The 20,402-nt window shown below is 28.5% G+C and overlaps 2 protein-coding genes across 3 annotated transcripts in view; one reads left to right on the top strand and one right to left on the bottom strand.

Moving 5' to 3' along the window:
* Positions 1–834, bottom strand: part of LOC111620669 — a 17,517-nt gene extending 16,683 nt beyond the window's left edge. Inside the window, exon 1 of the mRNA XM_023362648.1 lies at positions 816–834. The gene's annotated coding sequence lies outside the window, so the exon portion shown is untranslated. The remainder of the gene's footprint in view (positions 1–815) is intronic.
* Positions 1–20,402, top strand: part of LOC111620668 (Wilms tumor protein 1-interacting protein homolog) — a 74,754-nt gene that overhangs the window by 13,164 nt on the left and 41,188 nt on the right. The window contains exons 4-5 of one of the 2 annotated variants that reach the window (XM_023362646.1): positions 8,170–8,232; positions 11,008–11,904. In XM_023362646.1, coding sequence (XP_023218414.1) covers positions 8,170–8,232; positions 11,008–11,145 — 201 coding nt within the window. In that variant the 3' untranslated portion in view covers positions 11,146–11,904. Of the gene's footprint in view, positions 1–8,169; positions 8,233–11,007; positions 11,905–20,402 lie in introns of those variants that run through there. The other variant, XM_023362645.1, reaches the window with a different exon arrangement.

The raw sequence follows: 20,402 nt of genomic DNA, 5'->3' as shown, positions 1-20,402 counted from the left end.
TATATATAGAAATAATAATTATCATACTACTATTTACTGAAAATATAAAAAGTCATAAATAGTAAAAAATAAAACATGACCTTTTTTTTACTATGAAAGAAGTTTGCGTCTATAATTAGTAAAAAATTTATTATATTTATTATTAATTTAAATTTTAAAGTTCAAGTTAATTAATAATTTTAATTATTAACTGTTTTATGTTTATGTGTACATATGTTGATTAAGGATTATATTCCATATTAAGAAATTGTTTATGATGATTAATAAAAATTTTCATTAATGAGTTAAAATAAATCATTAAAAGATGATAAATAGTATGTAGAAAAATGCATTAATATAGAATAATCAATAGATAAATATTGTAAATGAAACACAGATCTGACAATAATTTTTTTACAAATAATAATTAGCTAAGACAAGGATTTGAAGAGATAAGACACTAAATGAGTATATCAAATGTGAGAAAATTCAAATTTTGGTATGTTAGAATGAAGATAAATTGATGAAACAAAAGAAAGCAATAAACTTAATTTTTGAATTGCATATATTAAAAACATTTGAAAATTAAGTTTCACCTTGCTTTTCTTGCTTTTTTTTTTCTTCAATTTATGCATTCTAACACACCAAAATCTGAATTTTTCTACATTTGAAGTAATAATTTAGTTAAAATTTACCCTTAGTTATAAAATAATTTAAATTTACTATTAGTTTTAACAGTATCTTTTTGTATAGTATGAAGTACTTTTTAAAATGTTAAGATAAATTTTTTACTAATATATCAGACAAAAAAATTGTAAAAAATTTTAAAATTTTACCAATAGAATCAAATTTCAAATGTTGGATATGCTAAAATTGATTATTTTATGCTAGATAGTTGCAGTGAAATACTCATTAAATTATTTTTTAAAGACAATATTCTTGAAGTATTTAATAAAAATTAAAAAATATAAGATATGCAAATTTCTGAAATTGAATTTGATCAGTTTATTCAAAATACTAAATTCATTGAAAAATATAAATTATTTTAACCTGTTAATTTTTATATATAAATGAATAGAATTATAATCATTTGTTTGTTGTTAAATTGTATTGAATGTATTAGATTTCAATCTAGTATGCAAATTTGATGTTGAGAACAAATATCTTTAAGATATTGTAAACTGTATTAATTTAAACCAGCTAATATCACATATCTTTGATAAATTCAACAAAACCCTTGAGTATTTTTTTTTAATCAAAACTGGAAATTTATATTTTATTTCATATAATGTTTGTTATTTAATTGATTTAGAATAATAATTATATTTTATTTATATTTAAATAGTTTGATAATGTTATAATTTTGATTTCTAATGTAAATTTCAGCAATAAATATTTTAATTCATATTTACATAATGCTAATCAATGCCTGAGCTGAAGTTTGTCAGGTTATTTATATTGAGAAGAGAAAACCAGTTTCTTGTTGCACATATTTTGAAATAGATAAAATATGGAGAAAATGAAAGAAAGTAACATACATTTCATTATTAGTGCAGTTTGTAATGTGCCTTGCTCTGAAAGACTGAGTTTGAATCCAGGTTAGTTTAGAAATTTTTAGGGATGGATTGACCTGGATACTTTGAGTTTCATTTCTCACTAATTTCTGTCTCCATTGTAGATCTGGCCAAATCCAAAATAAGTTGGAAAAATCCTTTTAGATTCCATATAATAGAGTTGAAATTAAAAAATATATATTTAATAATCAAAAAGAATATATATCTTGGTTGCTTGCTGTTCTCTATTATATGTATTTTCTTAGCACAATATTGCCGTTGAGAACATATCACACAGGAACACTTTCAGAGGAAAAAGGTTGTTTTATTGGTGTGAACGGATATTCATTTCAGGCTTAATGCCCTTCTTCAGACCTATTATTACATATTTATCAGTAAATTTATTACAGGTTTACAAATTTACAGAATGCATTGAAAAAATTAGGATATGCGTATAGTGGTTTATATAATAAAACTTAATTACCTGAGATAGTGACAGTTAAACCAAAATGACTCGTAAGAAGATATACATGTAGTTGAAAAGGGAAAAAGGAGCTAAAAGTTCTTTTGGCTCCACACATATACACATTAGGATAGTATAACATGTGCTAAAATAAAAAAGAGGTGAACTTAAATCTAAAATTAAGTATATATTAAGAGGTGGAATTTTTTAAAAATTAATAACAGAATACCTGTAGGGTGTGAAATAATTCTGATGAGATGTACAGAGAACATAGACAAGATATGAGAGGTTAAAAAGAAGTGAGTAATCCTTGTAACATACACTGAAAGTTTGGTGTAACTTGCACAGTGGGGTATGATAGAGGTAGGGTGATAGAACATCTTAATGGGCTTTGTTACTTAAGAATGGCTGCCAGATGTCATAAATAACATCTGGCAGCTATTCTTAAGTATGAAGCCAATTAAGATGTTCTACCACCCTCCTAAGCCATTCTTAAGTATTAATGAACTCTTGGCTGTAACAAACCAATTTTAAAAGTATGATTGAAACACCCATAAAAACAATGTTATTTTTTTTTCAACAACAACAAACCTGTATATAACAAACAATATTTGGATTTAAAAAATGAAAGTTATTGCTTATAACAGATTATGCATACAGAGATTACTCTCAAGTTATTACTATGGTTTTTAAATATGTTTTTTCTTGTAACATAATAGGAGTGACATGAAAGGGTTAAACAAAAGGTAAGGATAACCTAATATAGGAAATGTTGCTTAATTTGGGTATTTTTGCTTTTAATTAACTAATTTCAATGCACACATTTATTTACCTAATTTTTCATTACAAATTTAAATTTTTACACTTTACCAGTTTTCTTACTTCACTAAGGTATTTTCTGAGGTTCATCTACTGGCCCATTAATAATGAACTTAAAAATTTACACTGTCAAGAATTATCATTTGTTAGTGTTGTAATTTAAATTTAAAATATTATTTCTCATTATGGAAAATGGTATCACCTGTGTTCTTACACTATGGTATCAATGCTGCCATAGTTGATTATGAATGACATTTAAATAGTAATCTAGAATTACTGTATGTACTTTGTTACATATAGTAAATCTAGATATGCATATATAAGTAATAAATAAAGATAACTTGTAGTTGCATATAATTATTGGTTAACAATGAGAAAAAGGTTGAAAAACACTTGTCTAATGTATTACATGTCAGTGTACTGTGTTATTTGCCTGCCAGCTTTCAAAGAGAATCGGTACCAAAGGGTGACAGATCATCATTTATTTCCTTTAGACATGCTTCGGACCTGTACACTCTCAGTAATTCAGCACTCTTGCAAATCTGGCACACCTCTGTGAAATGACAGCTGGATTAGCAAAAGTCTAGCATATTAATTTTTTAATTTAGAAGTGTAGTTACACTTTATAATTTCCTTTTTTTATGTATATGATTTCAATTGACATGAATTGATACTATATGTATAATTCATGACAATTAAAATCATACGTTAAGATTTTAAAAATGTGAAAACATTTCAAGATCATTTGATGATAATTCCTATCATTTAAAATTGTTTATCATTTGTAATTGATTTCAAATGATCTTTTCTAGAACAACTTTTATTCTATAGATATTTCACTTCATAACTATTTTAACTCTTAAACAACTTTATTTATATACCTAATATATTATTCAATAAATTCTTTATGCTAGACAAAAAAGTTTGATTTGTTAATAAAAAATTATAACTTATATGTATAATTTCATATTCAACCAAAATTAATGTAGTCAATTAATAATTAATAATAGAGCACTAGTCTTAAACATAAAGTTTATACTTATAATCAAATATCTAATTTACTGTATATTGTTTCCATTCATAAGAATTCTAATATATAATATGAACATCTATAAATAAACTTTCTTTTATTTATGACATATCTGATCATTTTTAATCAATTAAATGAATACTTTATTTAATTAACATTTCAATCAAGTAGATGGATTTACATTCATCCATTTCAGAAAAAAAATATTATTCTGTAAACAACTATTACTTACACAGGAAATATTAGCTAGTGTGGAATAAGTGGTTATCCTGATTAGTTACAATTTCTGCAATTGCTTTCATTTTATAAACTAAATAACAATAAAAACACTCAAAAAACAATAATCCAGCAAGAAGAAATTAACTTATTAGAAGAACAAACATTTTCAACTATTTAACAGTCATTATCAGGTTTATAGAATTGTTTTTAAATATCATTCTGTATATAATTCTATAAACCTGATGATGACTGTTAAATACAGTGGAACCCCAGTTAACGAACATCCTGGTTAACGACCAAATCAATTAATGAACTTTTATTTTGCAAAAATTTTGTTCTTGGATAACGAACTTAACGGCTTTTTGTATCAAATTTGTAAGCTTGCCGACTTTTAGGGGGAATCAGTTAATGGTGTGTCGGTGATGGTCTATGGTCCATTCGTACATTGGTGGTGGTGGAGGAGACAAAGATGACAAGTATTTTACAGTGAAAATTGTTTATTAGAACGGGAAGATGTTTACATATTTGAGGTGGTTGGAAATGGCTTATCTACAGTATTTTCTCCTGGCACTGAGGCGTGGTGTATCGCTGGTCCTACGATAGTGCAAGCTGATCAGTCATAGCCTCAGAATGGACTAGATGGGTTCGCTTGGTCACAGAAGCGATGGTAGGTGACAGAGCTGCAACGACTTGAGCAGTTTGCGACGATTTCAGGCTTAATCCAGATGAAGACGACACAGATTAATCGCCATAGAATTTTTAGGTAAACTGCATTTTGACCTTGAGATTCGGGGTTTTTATAGTATTTCTTCCTTGAATCTCACCTTACGATTAGTCCTGCGTCCCATTCCTCGCTTCCCAATTGTTTTCTTCTTTGTCTCCATGTGAAAACCGAAACCAGATCAGGTCACAAGAAAGGTTTGTTTTGAGGCGTTTATTTGACACCTGTTCATCGACTCTGATCAGAGATTGTTAATAAACCTATAAGCCTTTCGCACATAATTTAGTCTATTGTTTCTGCTATCTGTCATTTTAGAACTTTAACGATCATACGCGATGTTTTTATACCCGTCAAATCGTTCTCCTTTTCTGAAAATTTAACCTAGATTGACTGTTTATGACCACTTCTGTCAGAGTTCCATCTTCCCCGCAGACATTCCACCTGATCCACCTGATCTGTTATGTCATTCGTTTTTGCGTCGTGTTTGTTTTGACAACTACAGTACAGTTTTTTTCCTTACTTCTCCCTGAACTTTGGTCCGACTTAACAATAGTGTTTTCGCTTTTAACATGTGGATATTAAATTATATTAGGTTGATGCAAAAGTTCGTCCCGTTTTTTTGAAAAGAATCAAAGAAAACCCATTTTACTAATAAAATTACAAAAATACTGATGGCTAGAACGGATTAATTGTAGTTGCATTAATTTCTATGAGAAAAATTGCTTTGATTAATTAATGAACGGACTCGTGGAACATATTACATTCATTAACCGGGGTTCAACTGTAGTTGAAAATGTTTGTTCTTCTAATAAATAAATTACTTCTTGCTGGATTATTTGTTTTTGGAATGTTTTTATAATAATCTCATCCAGTTTTTTGTGTAACTTTTAAATAATAGAATAAATTAATTAATTAATTTAATTCAAATAACATATGTTATAGAACTGATAACCTAAAATAATTAATAACAAGATTTTTTCACTAAATAATTAGGAATAAAAGAGTTAATGTTTGTCAATAAGTACTACAGCCCTGTATTATATTGAGTTAATGTTTCATTATGAAAAATGAAACAGTTTAGACATGATGATATATCAAGATCATGATGATAAAGCATTATAAGCTTAGTAATTTAAGGAATTATGATTGTCAGATTTTAACAGGGATTGTTGTTTGGTGAATGTTTTAAAGTCACTAAAAGAAAAATTAGCATCGCATATATTAAAAATTAATTAGCTAACTAAAATTTAGGAAATGATATATACATCTATATATGTTACTGTGAATGACCGATAGCTGGCAAATGGCAACATTCTCCAGTGAATGTCAACATTCACACAGTCATTTCGTGTGTGTATGAAATATTTGCTAAATATCATTATTTCTCACTTACACCAGCAAATGTTGACATTCATGCTGAATGTTGATATTTGCCGGTGTAATATTGATGAATGTTGAATAAAAATATTTTTATTAATATGTAAATTTTTCAACTATAAATTCGACTTTCATCTATTATCAGGACTTATTATACTGGTTTTACAGATAATATTACAAATATTACAAAGATTAACAGAAAACAATTTTTATTTTATTTCGTATTTGTATACAGGTATACGAAATAAAATAAAAATTGTTTTCTGTTAATCTTTGTAATATTATCTGTAAAACCAGTATAATAAGTCCTGATAATAGATGAAAGTCGAATTTATAGTCGAAAAATTTACATATTAATAAGGAAAAAAGGACATTGAGGCAATTTAATTAAAAATATTTTTATTACTTTAAGACAAAAATGCAACTTTTTTAATATGTCAAAATAGGAGAGAAAGCTTAAGTAACAGCACATGTAAATAAACTGTTGAACCTAAAATGAACAGTACATTCTAAATCGTTAAAGAAAATAATACAATAATAAACTTACACATAAATTATGTGATTAACATTATACAATCTTATTTATTGCAACAACTTAAACTGTTATGGCACTTTGAATTTCACAAGAGTTCCTTGCTTTTACAACTGTATTTATTCATGGAACACTTCTTTTTGCAATGACAGCGTGCATAGCCTTGCCCTCCACTTTTTGAATTAGCTGCAGCTGCTTCTCTCAGTGATATTTCTTGAGAAGAAATCTTTCCTATAGAAAATTTTCTTTACAAATTACGAACTGATGGGTATAAAGCTGCTTGAGGGTACCATTTTTGTTTGCTAATTTATAAAAGTCAGAGTCTTCTATTCCAACAACAACTGCCAACACATTTTGGGCATCTGTATGGCCTTGGTCGACATCGGGACTTGTATTCATATGGTATCACCAATTTGAGCAGAAGGAAATTTTCTTTTTGAGGTTCATAACATTTTCATTACTTGCAGAAGATTCTCTTTCGCAGCCACTCTTTTTATAGAAATAACTTCCTGTTGTTCAGTCAGGGCTTGATATGAAGATGTGGTGGGCTGCAGCTCCTCTTCAATATTTTCCTTTGGAATATGGTATTTGTTATGGCCACTGCTCAATTTTCTTCAAAAGTATTAACAATTTCTTCGACCTCCACCAAGGTTTATCTGTGCTTATTTACATACACCATCAATTGTTTGAATGTATAATAATATAACCAAATATTTGATCTTTCACTGACATATTTTATGTGTGTCGACATTCACCGGAGAATATCAACATTCTCTAATTTCAGTCTTTCATAGTAACATATATATAAATTATTTAATATTACATTGACATATAATAGTTTATTTTGTATAATTTTTATTAAATTATTAATTTAAATTAATATTATTGGGCTGCAATTTGAAAAAATTGTAGACCTATAAATTTCCATTGTCACCAGTTCATCCATATGTCTTTCCTTAATCTCAAGAATGGAGTTAGATAGATGAAATCCGAGACCAGATATGGAAACCTTAGGGGACAGGCGGTCCCGATTAACTATATACAAACTTCTGCTGCAAACTGGAAGTCACATTATTTCATTTCAAAACTTCCCCTGAAAGCAATTAATAGATGACTGGCACAACTCTATTGCTAAAGGAAAAGTATGATGTACATGGGTACACTACAGTACTAATTTGAGGTGGAGAGCATATATTTTAAATTTAATAAATTAAAGATTAAAAATTGCAGCCTGGCATTGTGATGATGTTACAATAAATAATTGCTTGTTTGAGTTTCAAAATTTACAAATAAATTATTTTATATATTTTATTTTTCTATGCTTTCATGTATGCATAGATATATTGTCTTATAAAAATACTGCAGAAATATTTGTTTACTGCAGATCCAAAATTTATTAAAATTTTTGATTTCTCTTATGATTAATGTTTTAACTAAATTGAACCTAACAAACATTAATTTTGAACCTTTTTTTAGTATTCTGGTTTTCAACAAACTGCTGAAAAATGTGCTGCTTGTGGTCACTTGATCATGGAAATGGTAAGGATTTTTAGATATTAAAAACATACATGTAAAATTATAAAATAGATATTTAGTCTTACTGTTTTAAAGATAATTTTTTTAATGGAAAAATAGATATTTTTATCAATTTAGAACTCTCCAAGTTAACAAAGCAGATCAAAATATCATTTTATTAAGAAATTTTACTTTGATATATGGCTTCATCTTAACTTAAGCATTCATATCAAACTGAATTTAGGTTTTAAATATTTTATTATTTATGTAAAATGCTTTTCTTTATTACTTTTCAAGCAAATGAGATAAAAATTATTTAATCTTGATAATATTGAAATCTAAACTCCTTGATAATTATAAATGAAAATTAGGAGAAAGTAGGGTAATATTGTTCACCTAAGAGAAAACTAAAATAACACACAAATTTATACAAACATCAAAACTTTATTAGTAAAATATAAGTTTGAAGTGTACTTTACAATTTTGTTTTATTTACTTTACATATAAGTTATTTTAAAAATTTTTATTAATCAATTTCTAATGCTATTCATTGCATGGGAATGCCCAGCCATGTAATGCTGAACAAAATGGATAAATTTGTTTGTAAAAGCTTGTTTGATTTTAATTTGTCTGTTTTATTTTGCATTAAGTATACCTGAAGATGTCTGTTATAAACAGATGAAAACGTTAGTATAAATATATTAATTTGAGATATGCTGGGGTGGATGTTTTGTCCATGTGAGAGAGTTTACAAATAATCCTTTTTTACAAAAATTCACATGATTGAACAATTATCATCACTATGGAAATCTTCTGGATTCAGTGGATGATGAGATTACAGAGTTGGCAACTGGCATTGAGTTCCACATGGTTTTTATGATGTCCACTCACATGGACCAAAGTGTTTCACTGATTTTTGTCCAGTATTGCTTCCTGGGCAGTCCAAATTTGGGAAGAAGGTTTCTTCTTCCAATAGCATGTGTCATTGTTGGAATGAGTTTAAAGAAAATTTTAACAGAAATCTATTAGCAGATATTCTGGGTAATGTTTGGATAATGGGTAATGTTCTTTGGATTTTGTTATGCAAGTTAATAAAACAATAAAGTTGAAAATTAAAGTTATTACTTTGTAAATATTTTGGACCTCAGACAAATAACAGATTTTTTCTGCATTTATAAATTTTTATCTTTCATTAGTTTAGTCTGTGATTCCATACATTGGATATTTCTCCTAAATCTTTTCATTAACTCTCCAGCAAATTAATACAGGAGATCCTCATTAATTCAAACTTGGATAGTTTGAAATCTCGTTAGTTCGTAACTTTACTAATTTTCCCAGTCAGGTATGTAGAGATTTACATGTTAAGGAATTTGGTTAGTTTGAAATATGGCTACTTTGGAATTCAAAATGAAAATTCAGTTTGAACTGTGATATGCATGTGTTTAAATCAAAATTTACATGCTTCCATGCTATAAGAGAACAATAGACCATGAACAACTCTAATCTGATCAATGTGGATTTGCTTTTATAGTAACACATTTTTGGTTGTCACCTTACCAAGGACTACTGTTTTTTCTCTTACCTCATAAAATACAGCTAGATGTTAGGGTTGCAACATTCAGCTACAAGTAGCTTATTGAGGCATTTGTAAGGCTCTACATCAAGGGTCGCCAAACTTTTTTGATTGTTGACCCCCTACAAGTTTTTGAAACCTCAAATCGACCCCCATCAAAAAGTTTGTGTTACATGCAAAACAAAGTTCTTATTATTTTAATACATTTCTTTTAATTTTGTATTTTTTTTTCATTTATTGTATATTTGTTAATAATAATTTTTGTAACTGACAATCAGTGAGATGGATAAGCTTGATCCTTAGCTCACCCTTATCCTTAGCTTAAGCTTGATAAGCAATCCCCCAATAATGTTATATTGACCCCTGGGAGTTGATATCGACCACTTTGGTGACCCCTGCTCTACATACTAGATTTGGATGACTTATGTTTTATGTCATGTTTTTGGACTGATTTAAAAATAATTTGGGCTACATTTTGAGAATTCTGCTTTACATTTTATAAAACTTATCTGGAAACCTGTGTGGTTCTCATCAGGTATGTGCTGTTTACCTGCAGTTTATTTCTATTATTATTATTATTAATTAACAAAAGTAGATTTCCTTATATGTAGCTGTATTTCATTTACTTAATAAATTACATCAGTTCATGTCATTTGGCATATTGTACAGAAATATATAAAACTCAGATAATTTGAAGTCACAATTATTTTGTTCCTTAAATTTTGAACTAATGAGGATTTCCTGTATATGGTTAACTTTCAGAGAGTCTCGTGGTTTCTACTGTGTCCAGTAGTCACATGGGGTCTATTAGACCCCATTTTCTGATCTGAAATTGTGGAAATATGGACATTACATCAAAAAAAATTTATCTTTTATTCCATCATTTATCCAGTTTCTAAACATGTAAAACACTTTTAGTTAAGAAATAATACAATTTTTAAAATTATTTGATGTAGTTTGATCCAAAACATTAAACATATATAAACATACAACTAGCTGTCTGAAGTGTTAAATTGCATCTACTGACTTCAATTAGCTACTGGATTAAAGATGAACATCACTGAGCCCAATATATTAATAATAAACCAAATGATTGCTGTAATTAATTGGGCTAATTAAGTGCTATTATTAATAATTAACTTATTAAGTAATTTGGTTCTAGAAGTAAGTGTTAGGCACCATCTGTTATTAAATTTAATAATTATAACATTTACTAATTAATTTAGAATATTCTAGAAGAAAAGAATTGGCCTGGAGCAGGACTTGGACCCACAACTCCCGCTTACTTTGCAGATGCATTGCCAGTTATGCTACCTGGACCCCGAGTGATTCTTCGCTTCCAGACATATTTAATTATCATATAACCATCCAGGTTACTCTTGGTGCCAACTGGGGATGACACCCTATATCCCCAATCAGCACTTAATTAGACTTATTAATTATGATGATTATTTTGAAGTTAAAGTGTCCATTTGAAACTCAATTGAAGAAAAGTTTATTGCTGTAATGGGAGACAAAAAATAGGAATCCAGAAAAAAGTCACAACACAAACACTGTACAAATATAGACATACATATATAGGGCAGTGAAGAGCTTGTATGGATCCCAAGGGTAGAGTGGGTTCCTTTTACTTTTTAGAAGGCTCAATTAGCAATTTTATTTTGAACTAATGAAATATGAAGAATGTTTCTTTATTGATAAAAAGCAGTCTTAAAAAATTTATTTTCTGTCAGTAAAAGTAGCTAATTTTATACTTTGAGAACCAACTATGGGTCCCAGAGAAAAAATTCTTGGACTTTGCTTTCATCACACACACACATTTATGTACATTCTTGGCCCTGTTTCTGCATTCCTCTTTGATAGGAAGGTAAATTGTTGATCATTTTTTTTCTTAAGGATAATGTCAATCAGTCTCAGAAGAGTAATGTATGGAAAAGATGGTAATTCTGTCATATAAAAAACATTTTAAGTTTTTTCAACTAAGTACATGTCAAATTTGAAGTTGCATATAAAGTTAGAGAGTTATATTGTAAGTTTCTGTGAAGGGCATGTTAATACATGACTATTTAACTAGTTTTTAAAATTAAAAATTTATCTGTGTTTTTTATAATTTATATGAAGAGGTGCAATATTTGTTTTAGTTTAGATAAATTTTTAATTTTAAAAACTAGTTAAATAGTCATGTATTAACATGCCCTTCACAGAAACTTACAATATAACTCTCTAACTTTATATGCAACTTCAAATTTGACATGTACTTAGTTGAAAAAACTTAAAATGTTTTTTATATGACAGAATTACCATCTTTTCCATACATTACTCTTCTGAGACTGATTGACATTATCCTTAAGAAAAAAAATGATCAACAATTTACCTTCCTATCAAAGAGGAATGCAGAAACAGGGCCAAGAATGTACATAAATGTGTGTGTGTGATGAAAGCAAAGTCCAAGAATTTTTTCTCTGGGACCCATAGTTGGTTCTCAAAGTATAAAATTAGCTACTTTTACTGACAGAAAATAAATTTTTTAAGACTGCTTTTTATCAATAAAGAAACATTCTTCATATTTCATTAGTTCAAAATAAAATTGCTAATTGAGCCTTCTAAAAAGTAAAAGGAACCCACTCTACCCTTGGGATCCATACAAGCTCTTCACTGCCCTATATATGTATGTCTATATTTGTACAGTGTTTGTGTTGTGACTTTTTTCTGGATTCCTATTTTTTGTCTCCCATTACAGCAATAAACTTTTCTTCAATTGAGTTTCAAATGGACACTTTAACTTCAAAATAATCATCATAATTAATAAGTCTAATTAAGTGCTGATTGGGGATATAGGGTGTCATCCCCAGTTGGCACCAAGAGTAACCTGGATGGTTATATGATAATTAAATATGTCTGGAAGCGAAGAATCACTCGGGGTCCAGGTAGCATAACTGGCAATGCATCTGCAAAGTAAGCGGGAGTTGTGGGTCCAAGTCCTGCTCCAGGCCAATTCTTTTCTTCTAGAATATTCTAAATTAATTAGTAAATGTTATAATTATTAAATTTAATAACAGATGGTGCCTAACACTTACTTCTAGAACCAAATTACTTAATAAGTTAATTATTAATAATAGCACTTAATTAGCCCAATTAATTACAGCAATCATTTGGTTTATTATTAATATATTGGGCTCAGTGATGTTCATCTTTAATCCAGTAGCTAATTGAAGTCAGTAGATGCAATTTAACACTTCAGACAGCTAGTTGTATGTTTATATATGTTTAATGTTTTGGATCAAACTACATCAAATAATTTTAAAAATTGTATTATTTCTTAACTAAAAGTGTTTTACATGTTTAGAAACTGGATAAATGATGGAATAAAAGATAAATTTTTTTTGATGTAATGTCCATATTTCCACAATTTCAGATCAGAAAATGGGGTCTAATAGACCCCATGTGACTACTGGACACAGTAGAAACCACGAGACTCTCTGAAAGTTAACCATATACAGGAAATCCTCATTAGTTCAAAATTTAAGGAACAAAATAATTGTGACTTCAAATTATCTGAGTTTTATATATTTCTGTACAATATGCCAAATGACATGAACTGATGTAATTTATTAAGTAAATGAAATACAGCTACATATAAGGAAATCTACTTTTGTTAATTAATAATAATAATAATAGAAATAAACTGCAGGTAAACAGCACATACCTGATGAGAACCACACAGGTTTCCAGATAAGTTTTATAAAATGTAAAGCAGAATTCTCAAAATGTAGCCCAAATTATTTTTAAATCAGTCCAAAAACATGACATAAAACATAAGTCATCCAAATCTAGTATGTAGAGCAGGGGTCACCAAAGTGGTCGATATCAACTCCCAGGGGTCAATATAACATTATTGGGGGATTGCTTATCAAGCTTAAGCTAAGGATAAGGGTGAGCTAAGGATCAAGCTTATCCATCTCACTGATTGTCAGTTACAAAAATTATTATTAACAAATATACAATAAATGAAAAAAAAATACAAAATTAAAAGAAATGTATTAAAATAATAAGAACTTTGTTTTGCATGTAACACAAACTTTTTGATGGGGGTCGATTTGAGGTTTCAAAAACTTGTAGGGGGTCAACAATCAAAAAAGTTTGGCGACCCTTGATGTAGAGCCTTACAAATGCCTCAATAAGCTACTTGTAGCTGAATGTTGCAACCCTAACATCTAGCTGTATTTTATGAGGTAAGAGAAAAAACAGTAGTCCTTGGTAAGGTGACAACCAAAAATGTGTTACTATAAAAGCAAATCCACATTGATCAGATTAGAGTTGTTCATGGTCTATTGTTCTCTTATAGCATGGAAGCATGTAAATTTTGATTTAAACACATGCATATCACAGTTCAAACTGAATTTTCATTTTGAATTCCAAAGTAGCCATATTTCAAACTAACCAAATTCCTTAACATGTAAATCTCTACATACCTGACTGGGAAAATTAGTAAAGTTACGAACTAACGAGATTTCAAACTATCCAAGTTTGAATTAATGAGGATCTCCTGTATTAATTTGCTGGAGAGTTAATGAAAAGATTTAGGAGAAATATCCAATGTATGGAATCACAGACTAAACTAATGAAAGATAAAAATTTATAAATGCAGAAAAAATCTGTTATTTGTCTGAGGTCCAAAATATTTACAAAGTAATAACTTTAATTTTCAACTTTATTGTTTTATTAACTTGCATAACAAAATCCAAAGAACATTACCCATTATCCAAACATTACCCAGAATATCTGCTAATAGATTTCTGTTAAAATTTTCTTTAAACTCATTCCAACAATGACACATGCTATTGGAAGAAGAAACCTTCTTCCCAAATTTGGACTGCCCAGGAAGCAATACTGGACAAAAATCAGTGAAACACTTTGGTCCATGTGAGTGGACATCATAAAAACCATGTGGAACTCAATGCCAGTTGCCAACTCTGTAATCTCATCATCCACTGAATCCAGAAGATTTCCATAGTGATGATAATTGTTCAATCATGTGAATTTTTGTAAAAAAGGATTATTTGTAAACTCTCTCACATGGACAAAACATCCACCCCAGCATATCTCAAATTAATATATTTATACTAACGTTTTCATCTGTTTATAACAGACATCTTCAGGTATACTTAATGCAAAATAAAACAGACAAATTAAAATCAAACAAGCTTTTACAAACAAATTTATCCATTTTGTTCAGCATTACATGGCTGGGCATTCCCATGCAATGAATAGCATTAGAAATTGATTAATAAAAATTTTTAAAATAACTTATATGTAAAGTAAATAAAACAAAATTGTAAAGTACACTTCAAACTTATATTTTACTAATAAAGTTTTGATGTTTGTATAAATTTGTGTGTTATTTTAGTTTTCTCTTAGGTGAACAATATTACCCTACTTTCTCCTAATTTTCATTTATAATTATCAAGGAGTTTAGATTTCAATATTATCAAGATTAAATAATTTTTATCTCATTTGCTTGAAAAGTAATAAAGAAAAGCATTTTACATAAATAATAAAATATTTAAAACCTAAATTCAGTTTGATATGAATGCTTAAGTTAAGATGAAGCCATATATCAAAGTAAAATTTCTTAATAAAATGATATTTTGATCTGCTTTGTTAACTTGGAGAGTTCTAAATTGATAAAAATATCTATTTTTCCATTAAAAAAATTATCTTTAAAACAGTAAGACTAAATATCTATTTTATAATTTTACATGTATGTTTTTAATATCTAAAAATCCTTACCATTTCCATGATCAAGTGACCACAAGCAGCACATTTTTCAGCAGTTTGTTGAAAACCAGAATACTAAAAAAAGGTTCAAAATTAATGTTTGTTAGGTTCAATTTAGTTAAAACATTAATCATAAGAGAAATCAAAAATTTTAATAAATTTTGGATCTGCAGTAAACAAATATTTCTGCAGTATTTTTATAAGACAATATATCTATGCATACATGAAAGCATAGAAAAATAAAATATATAAAATAATTTATTTGTAAATTTTGAAACTCAAACAAGCAATTATTTATTGTAACATCATCACAATGCCAGGCTGCAATTTTTAATCTTTAATTTATTAAATTTAAAATATATGCTCTCCACCTCAAATTAGTACTGTAGTGTACCCATGTACATCATACTTTTCCTTTAGCAATAGAGTTGTGCCAGTCATCTATTAATTGCTTTCAGGGGAAGTTTTGAAATGAAATAATGTGACTTCCAGTTTGCAGCAGAAGTTTGTATATAGTTAATCGGGACCGCCTGTCCCCTAAGGTTTCCATATCTGGTCTCGGATTTCATCTATCTAACTCCATTCTTGAGATTAAGGAAAGACATATGGATGAACTGGTGACAATGGAAATTTATAGGTCTACAATTTTTTCAAATTGCAGCCCAATAATATTAATTTAAATTAATAATTTAATAAAAATTATACAAAATAAACTATTATATGTCAATGTAATATTAAATAATTTATATATATGTTACTATGAAAGACTGAAATTAGAGAATGTTGATATTCTCCGGTGAATGTCGACACACATAAAATATGTCAGTGAAAGATCAAATATTTGGTTATATTATTATACATTCAAACAATTGATGGTGTATGTAAATAAGCACAGATAAACCTTGGTGGAGGTCGAAGAAATTGTTAATACTTTTGAAGAAAATTGAGCAGTGGCCATAACAAATACCATATTCCAAAGGAAAATATTGAAGAGGAGCTGCAGCCCACCACATCTTCATATCAAGCCCTGACTGAACAACAGGAAGTTATTTCTATAAAAAGAGTGGCTGCGAAAGAGAATCTTCTGCAAGTAATGAAAATGTTATGAACCTCAAAAAGAAAATTTCCTTCTGCTCAAATTGGTGATACCATATGAATACAAGTCCCGATGTCGACCAAGGCCATACAGATGCCCAAAATGTGTTGGCAGTTGTTGTTGGAATAGAAGACTCTGACTTTTATAAATTAGCAAACAAAAATGGTACCCTCAAGCAGCTTTATACCCATCAGTTCGTAATTTGTAAAGAAAATTTTCTATAGGAAAGATTTCTTCTCAAGAAATATCACTGAGAGAAGCAGCTGCAGCTAATTCAAAAAGTGGAGGGCAAGGCTATGCACGCTGTCATTGCAAAAAGAAGTGTTCCATGAATAAATACAGTTGTAAAAGCAAGGAACTCTTGTGAAATTCAAAGTGCCATAACAGTTTAAGTTGTTGCAATAAATAAGATTGTATAATGTTAATCACATAATTTATGTGTAAGTTTATTATTGTATTATTTTCNATATTATATATATATATAAAATATTTTATGATTTTAAATTAACTTCAGTGACAAAATTACTAAAAATGAAAATTAAATAATTTTTACCATTTTTATAAAACATTTATATGGTAAAATGGTGAAATGTCAGTATAACAACTACAGGTAGCCCTCGGTTTATGCCGCAGTTCCATTCCTACAAAAGCTAATGCAAATTGAATCAGTGTAAAATGAACCCATATTTACAGTGAGGCATAGGGTTAGGCAGGGCTTTTTTTGTCATAGAACGCAATGGAACGGCATTCCATCACCTTTTTTCGATATATTTTAAAAGTTTTAAGAGAATTTTTGAAAATTTGATGTTTGGTCCGCGTTGAGCATAGAAGATTGGCAACAAAATTATTAAGACAGTGCTGCTCCTGCTTGTGTGCCGAATCTTGTGTAAGATGCATGTAATATATTTTTAGTAATGAGATGAGCATTCCATATTTTTTTTTTTTTCCCAATAAAAGCACTGGGGTTAGGTTCTACATAAGTGAAAAATAATCAAATAATTTTGTTTATTAATACAATATGACACAAAATACATATATTATAAATTTAATTTTTAAAAATGTGTTTTATGATAAAATAAAATAAAATGCTGTTATTAAAAAATCTTAAGAAAAACAAATGATATTTCAAAGTTTCGAATCTCTTACATTTTTTGAAAAAAGTATCCATTTGTAATTGTTTAGATTTTTGTTTTCTTTCATTAATAATTTCAGAATATGGTTGAATGGATGTGATGATGATCTTTTTTGCATTTGCACTTTGCTCCCAATCATCATCTAACTCACAAAGTTCATCCATCAAACTTTCCATAGTTGAAAGGATACGCTACCCGAAATAGATCTACAGATGATCGGAGACACTGATTGGTTAACTGCTGCCCACCGTAGCGCATATATAAGGTCAGTTTGGGCAGAAAAATTGAAGTTGGTTTTGTCTCGCTAAGGAGAGTTAGATATTGTCTGACTGAAAGAAGTAGATATCATCTGGCCAATAAGAAGGTATTCTCTGGCCAACGAGAAGTAGATTTCGTCTCACTAACGATAATTTGTGATTGCTGGAAGTGCTACTGCGTTGTAAGGTGTTTTCCTGAATGAATTGATACGGGATACGAACTATTTGCATTCATTAGGGCTCTGGATTCAGACAACATTTATTGGACTATTAAATTTAATAACTTGACTTGTGGGAATCTAAACATTTAGTATTTTAATATTAATTTAATGCAAATGTATACATACCCAATAATATTAAACAGAAAAAATGAATATATTCAATAAAAATCTTTGTTTTAATGAATGTACAATGTTGCGGCTCAGTAAATACATCAACACTGAAATGAAAATAAGTCTGGCATAGGGAAAATCGGAGAATTACGCCATAAAATGGTGAATTGCATAGCGGTGTTATTGTAACTCTGCGTAAATTGAGCCAGCGTAAACTGAGGGCTACCTGTATATCTCGAATCCCTCACCAATTTCCTATTCAGTTTAGTGCAAAAATGTTTCAGTTAAACTGAATTTTCATTATAATGGTATTTGTTAAACATAATAAATATTCAGTCCATTACGAAAGAATTGACTCATTATAAGAATTGTCTTATAAATGCATAAATCATTAATTATTAGTAAATGGTGAATATTACGTTAAACAGTCTAGCAACATTAATTTTAATGTCTAGTTCAACTGGCAACACTAATTTTAATCTTTAATTATGGTTTTGTTTTGATGCTATTGCTCTACAGTTTATTTATTTTTAAGTTTATGAGAAAAAAAAATTTTTAGAGGAAAAAAATGAAAGCAGTTTTCTTTGCAAGAAAATAATAAATTATGATATAACATGCAAAAAGGAATTAAACAAGATGTGTCTGATGTCTTACTGGAATACTGTACCACAATACTGAATTTTTTGAAAAAACTTTGATTAAAAAAACAAAAATTAGACTTCTTTTAGCAAAAAATAATAGCTTCAAGCAGAAATAACAATTAAAGAGACAAGATTCATACTATTCAGTATTATTATATCATTATTTTAGTTGTTTGCTCAAGATATTTTTTTATACTTTTTTATTACAGATTAATTTTTATTCTGTATCTAATTTTCAGAATGTAACTTACATTCTAAAAATGTGAAATTTGATTCCATGTAAAAATTAATATATAAATTGCATTTTTAAAAACCTTGCTACAAAATGTAAGCGAAATTTCTTTTATCCTTGCATTTTTTTACTGTATTACAGTATAACAAAAATATTTCAATGGTCCCCTCAATTTTGTTAGACTGACATTCCACTCTACTTGTTTATTTTCATTTCAATAGTTATTACAAGAGAAATGATATATGTAAAAATCAAATTTGATAGGAAAACATTATCCCATGTACTGTACACATATCTCCCAAATTCCAGTATGTAAGTCATATCATCAGTTACTATGTTTAAAAAAAATTTTTTTAAATTACTTTGTTTGTCTATAGTGTTTAAATAAAATATGACTTTTTCCAAAAAAATAGTATCTGTGCCATGCCCATTCTAAAAGTAAATAAAAAAAGAGAAAGATTTCTGACTTGTAAAACAAGAGTGAACATCTGGCATCTAATTACTTCCACCTGTAAAATTTTTATCTTTCTAGAAGGTTTTCTTTGCTTTAAACAATTGCGTAAAATTTTTTAATTAAAAAATTAATTATTTATCCCTCTTCAATCAAAAATTACTTTATTTTAAATTATTTTACTTTAAAAATTAATAATTTCTTGAAATATTAAAGAAAATGTTAAAAATTTTTGCTGAATCTTTAGTTTGGATTGTTTTCTGTAAAAACAAGTAAAAATTTTGAAAGATCATTATTAGGACTGATGATTTTTGGCAAGTAATCATGTAATGTCATTGGAAGCGGTGCATGTGCCACTTCCCTTGTATTTTCTAAAAAATAAATACATATTAATTTTAATTATATGAAAATAATCGCACAATATTTTATTATAACTGCATTATGTATCTTATTACAAATTTCTATACTACATGTGAAAAAAAAAGATAAGATTGCTATTGTATATTCGAACATTAGTGGCGGAGTGGAAGCGCTGTATTGTCAGCATCCAAAAAGCCAGATAACCGCGTAAGTCGGGGTATAATTTCTCAATTTGTGTAAAATCCAAGTCAGATGTATGTAAGCTAATAAATGTTCTCGTTAATCTTATCTCGTCTTTTGATTCGTTCACGGTTACAAGAAATCACCACATAGAGTCTCTC

Source organism: Centruroides sculpturatus, unplaced genomic scaffold, assembly GCF_000671375.1.
Source record: "Centruroides sculpturatus isolate CEXI.00-Female unplaced genomic scaffold, Cexi_2.0 scaffold194, whole genome shotgun sequence".
Lineage (NCBI taxonomy): Eukaryota > Metazoa > Arthropoda > Arachnida > Scorpiones > Buthidae > Centruroides > Centruroides sculpturatus.
Note: the sequence above shows the minus strand (reverse complement) of the source record. Positions and strands in the feature narration are given on the sequence as shown.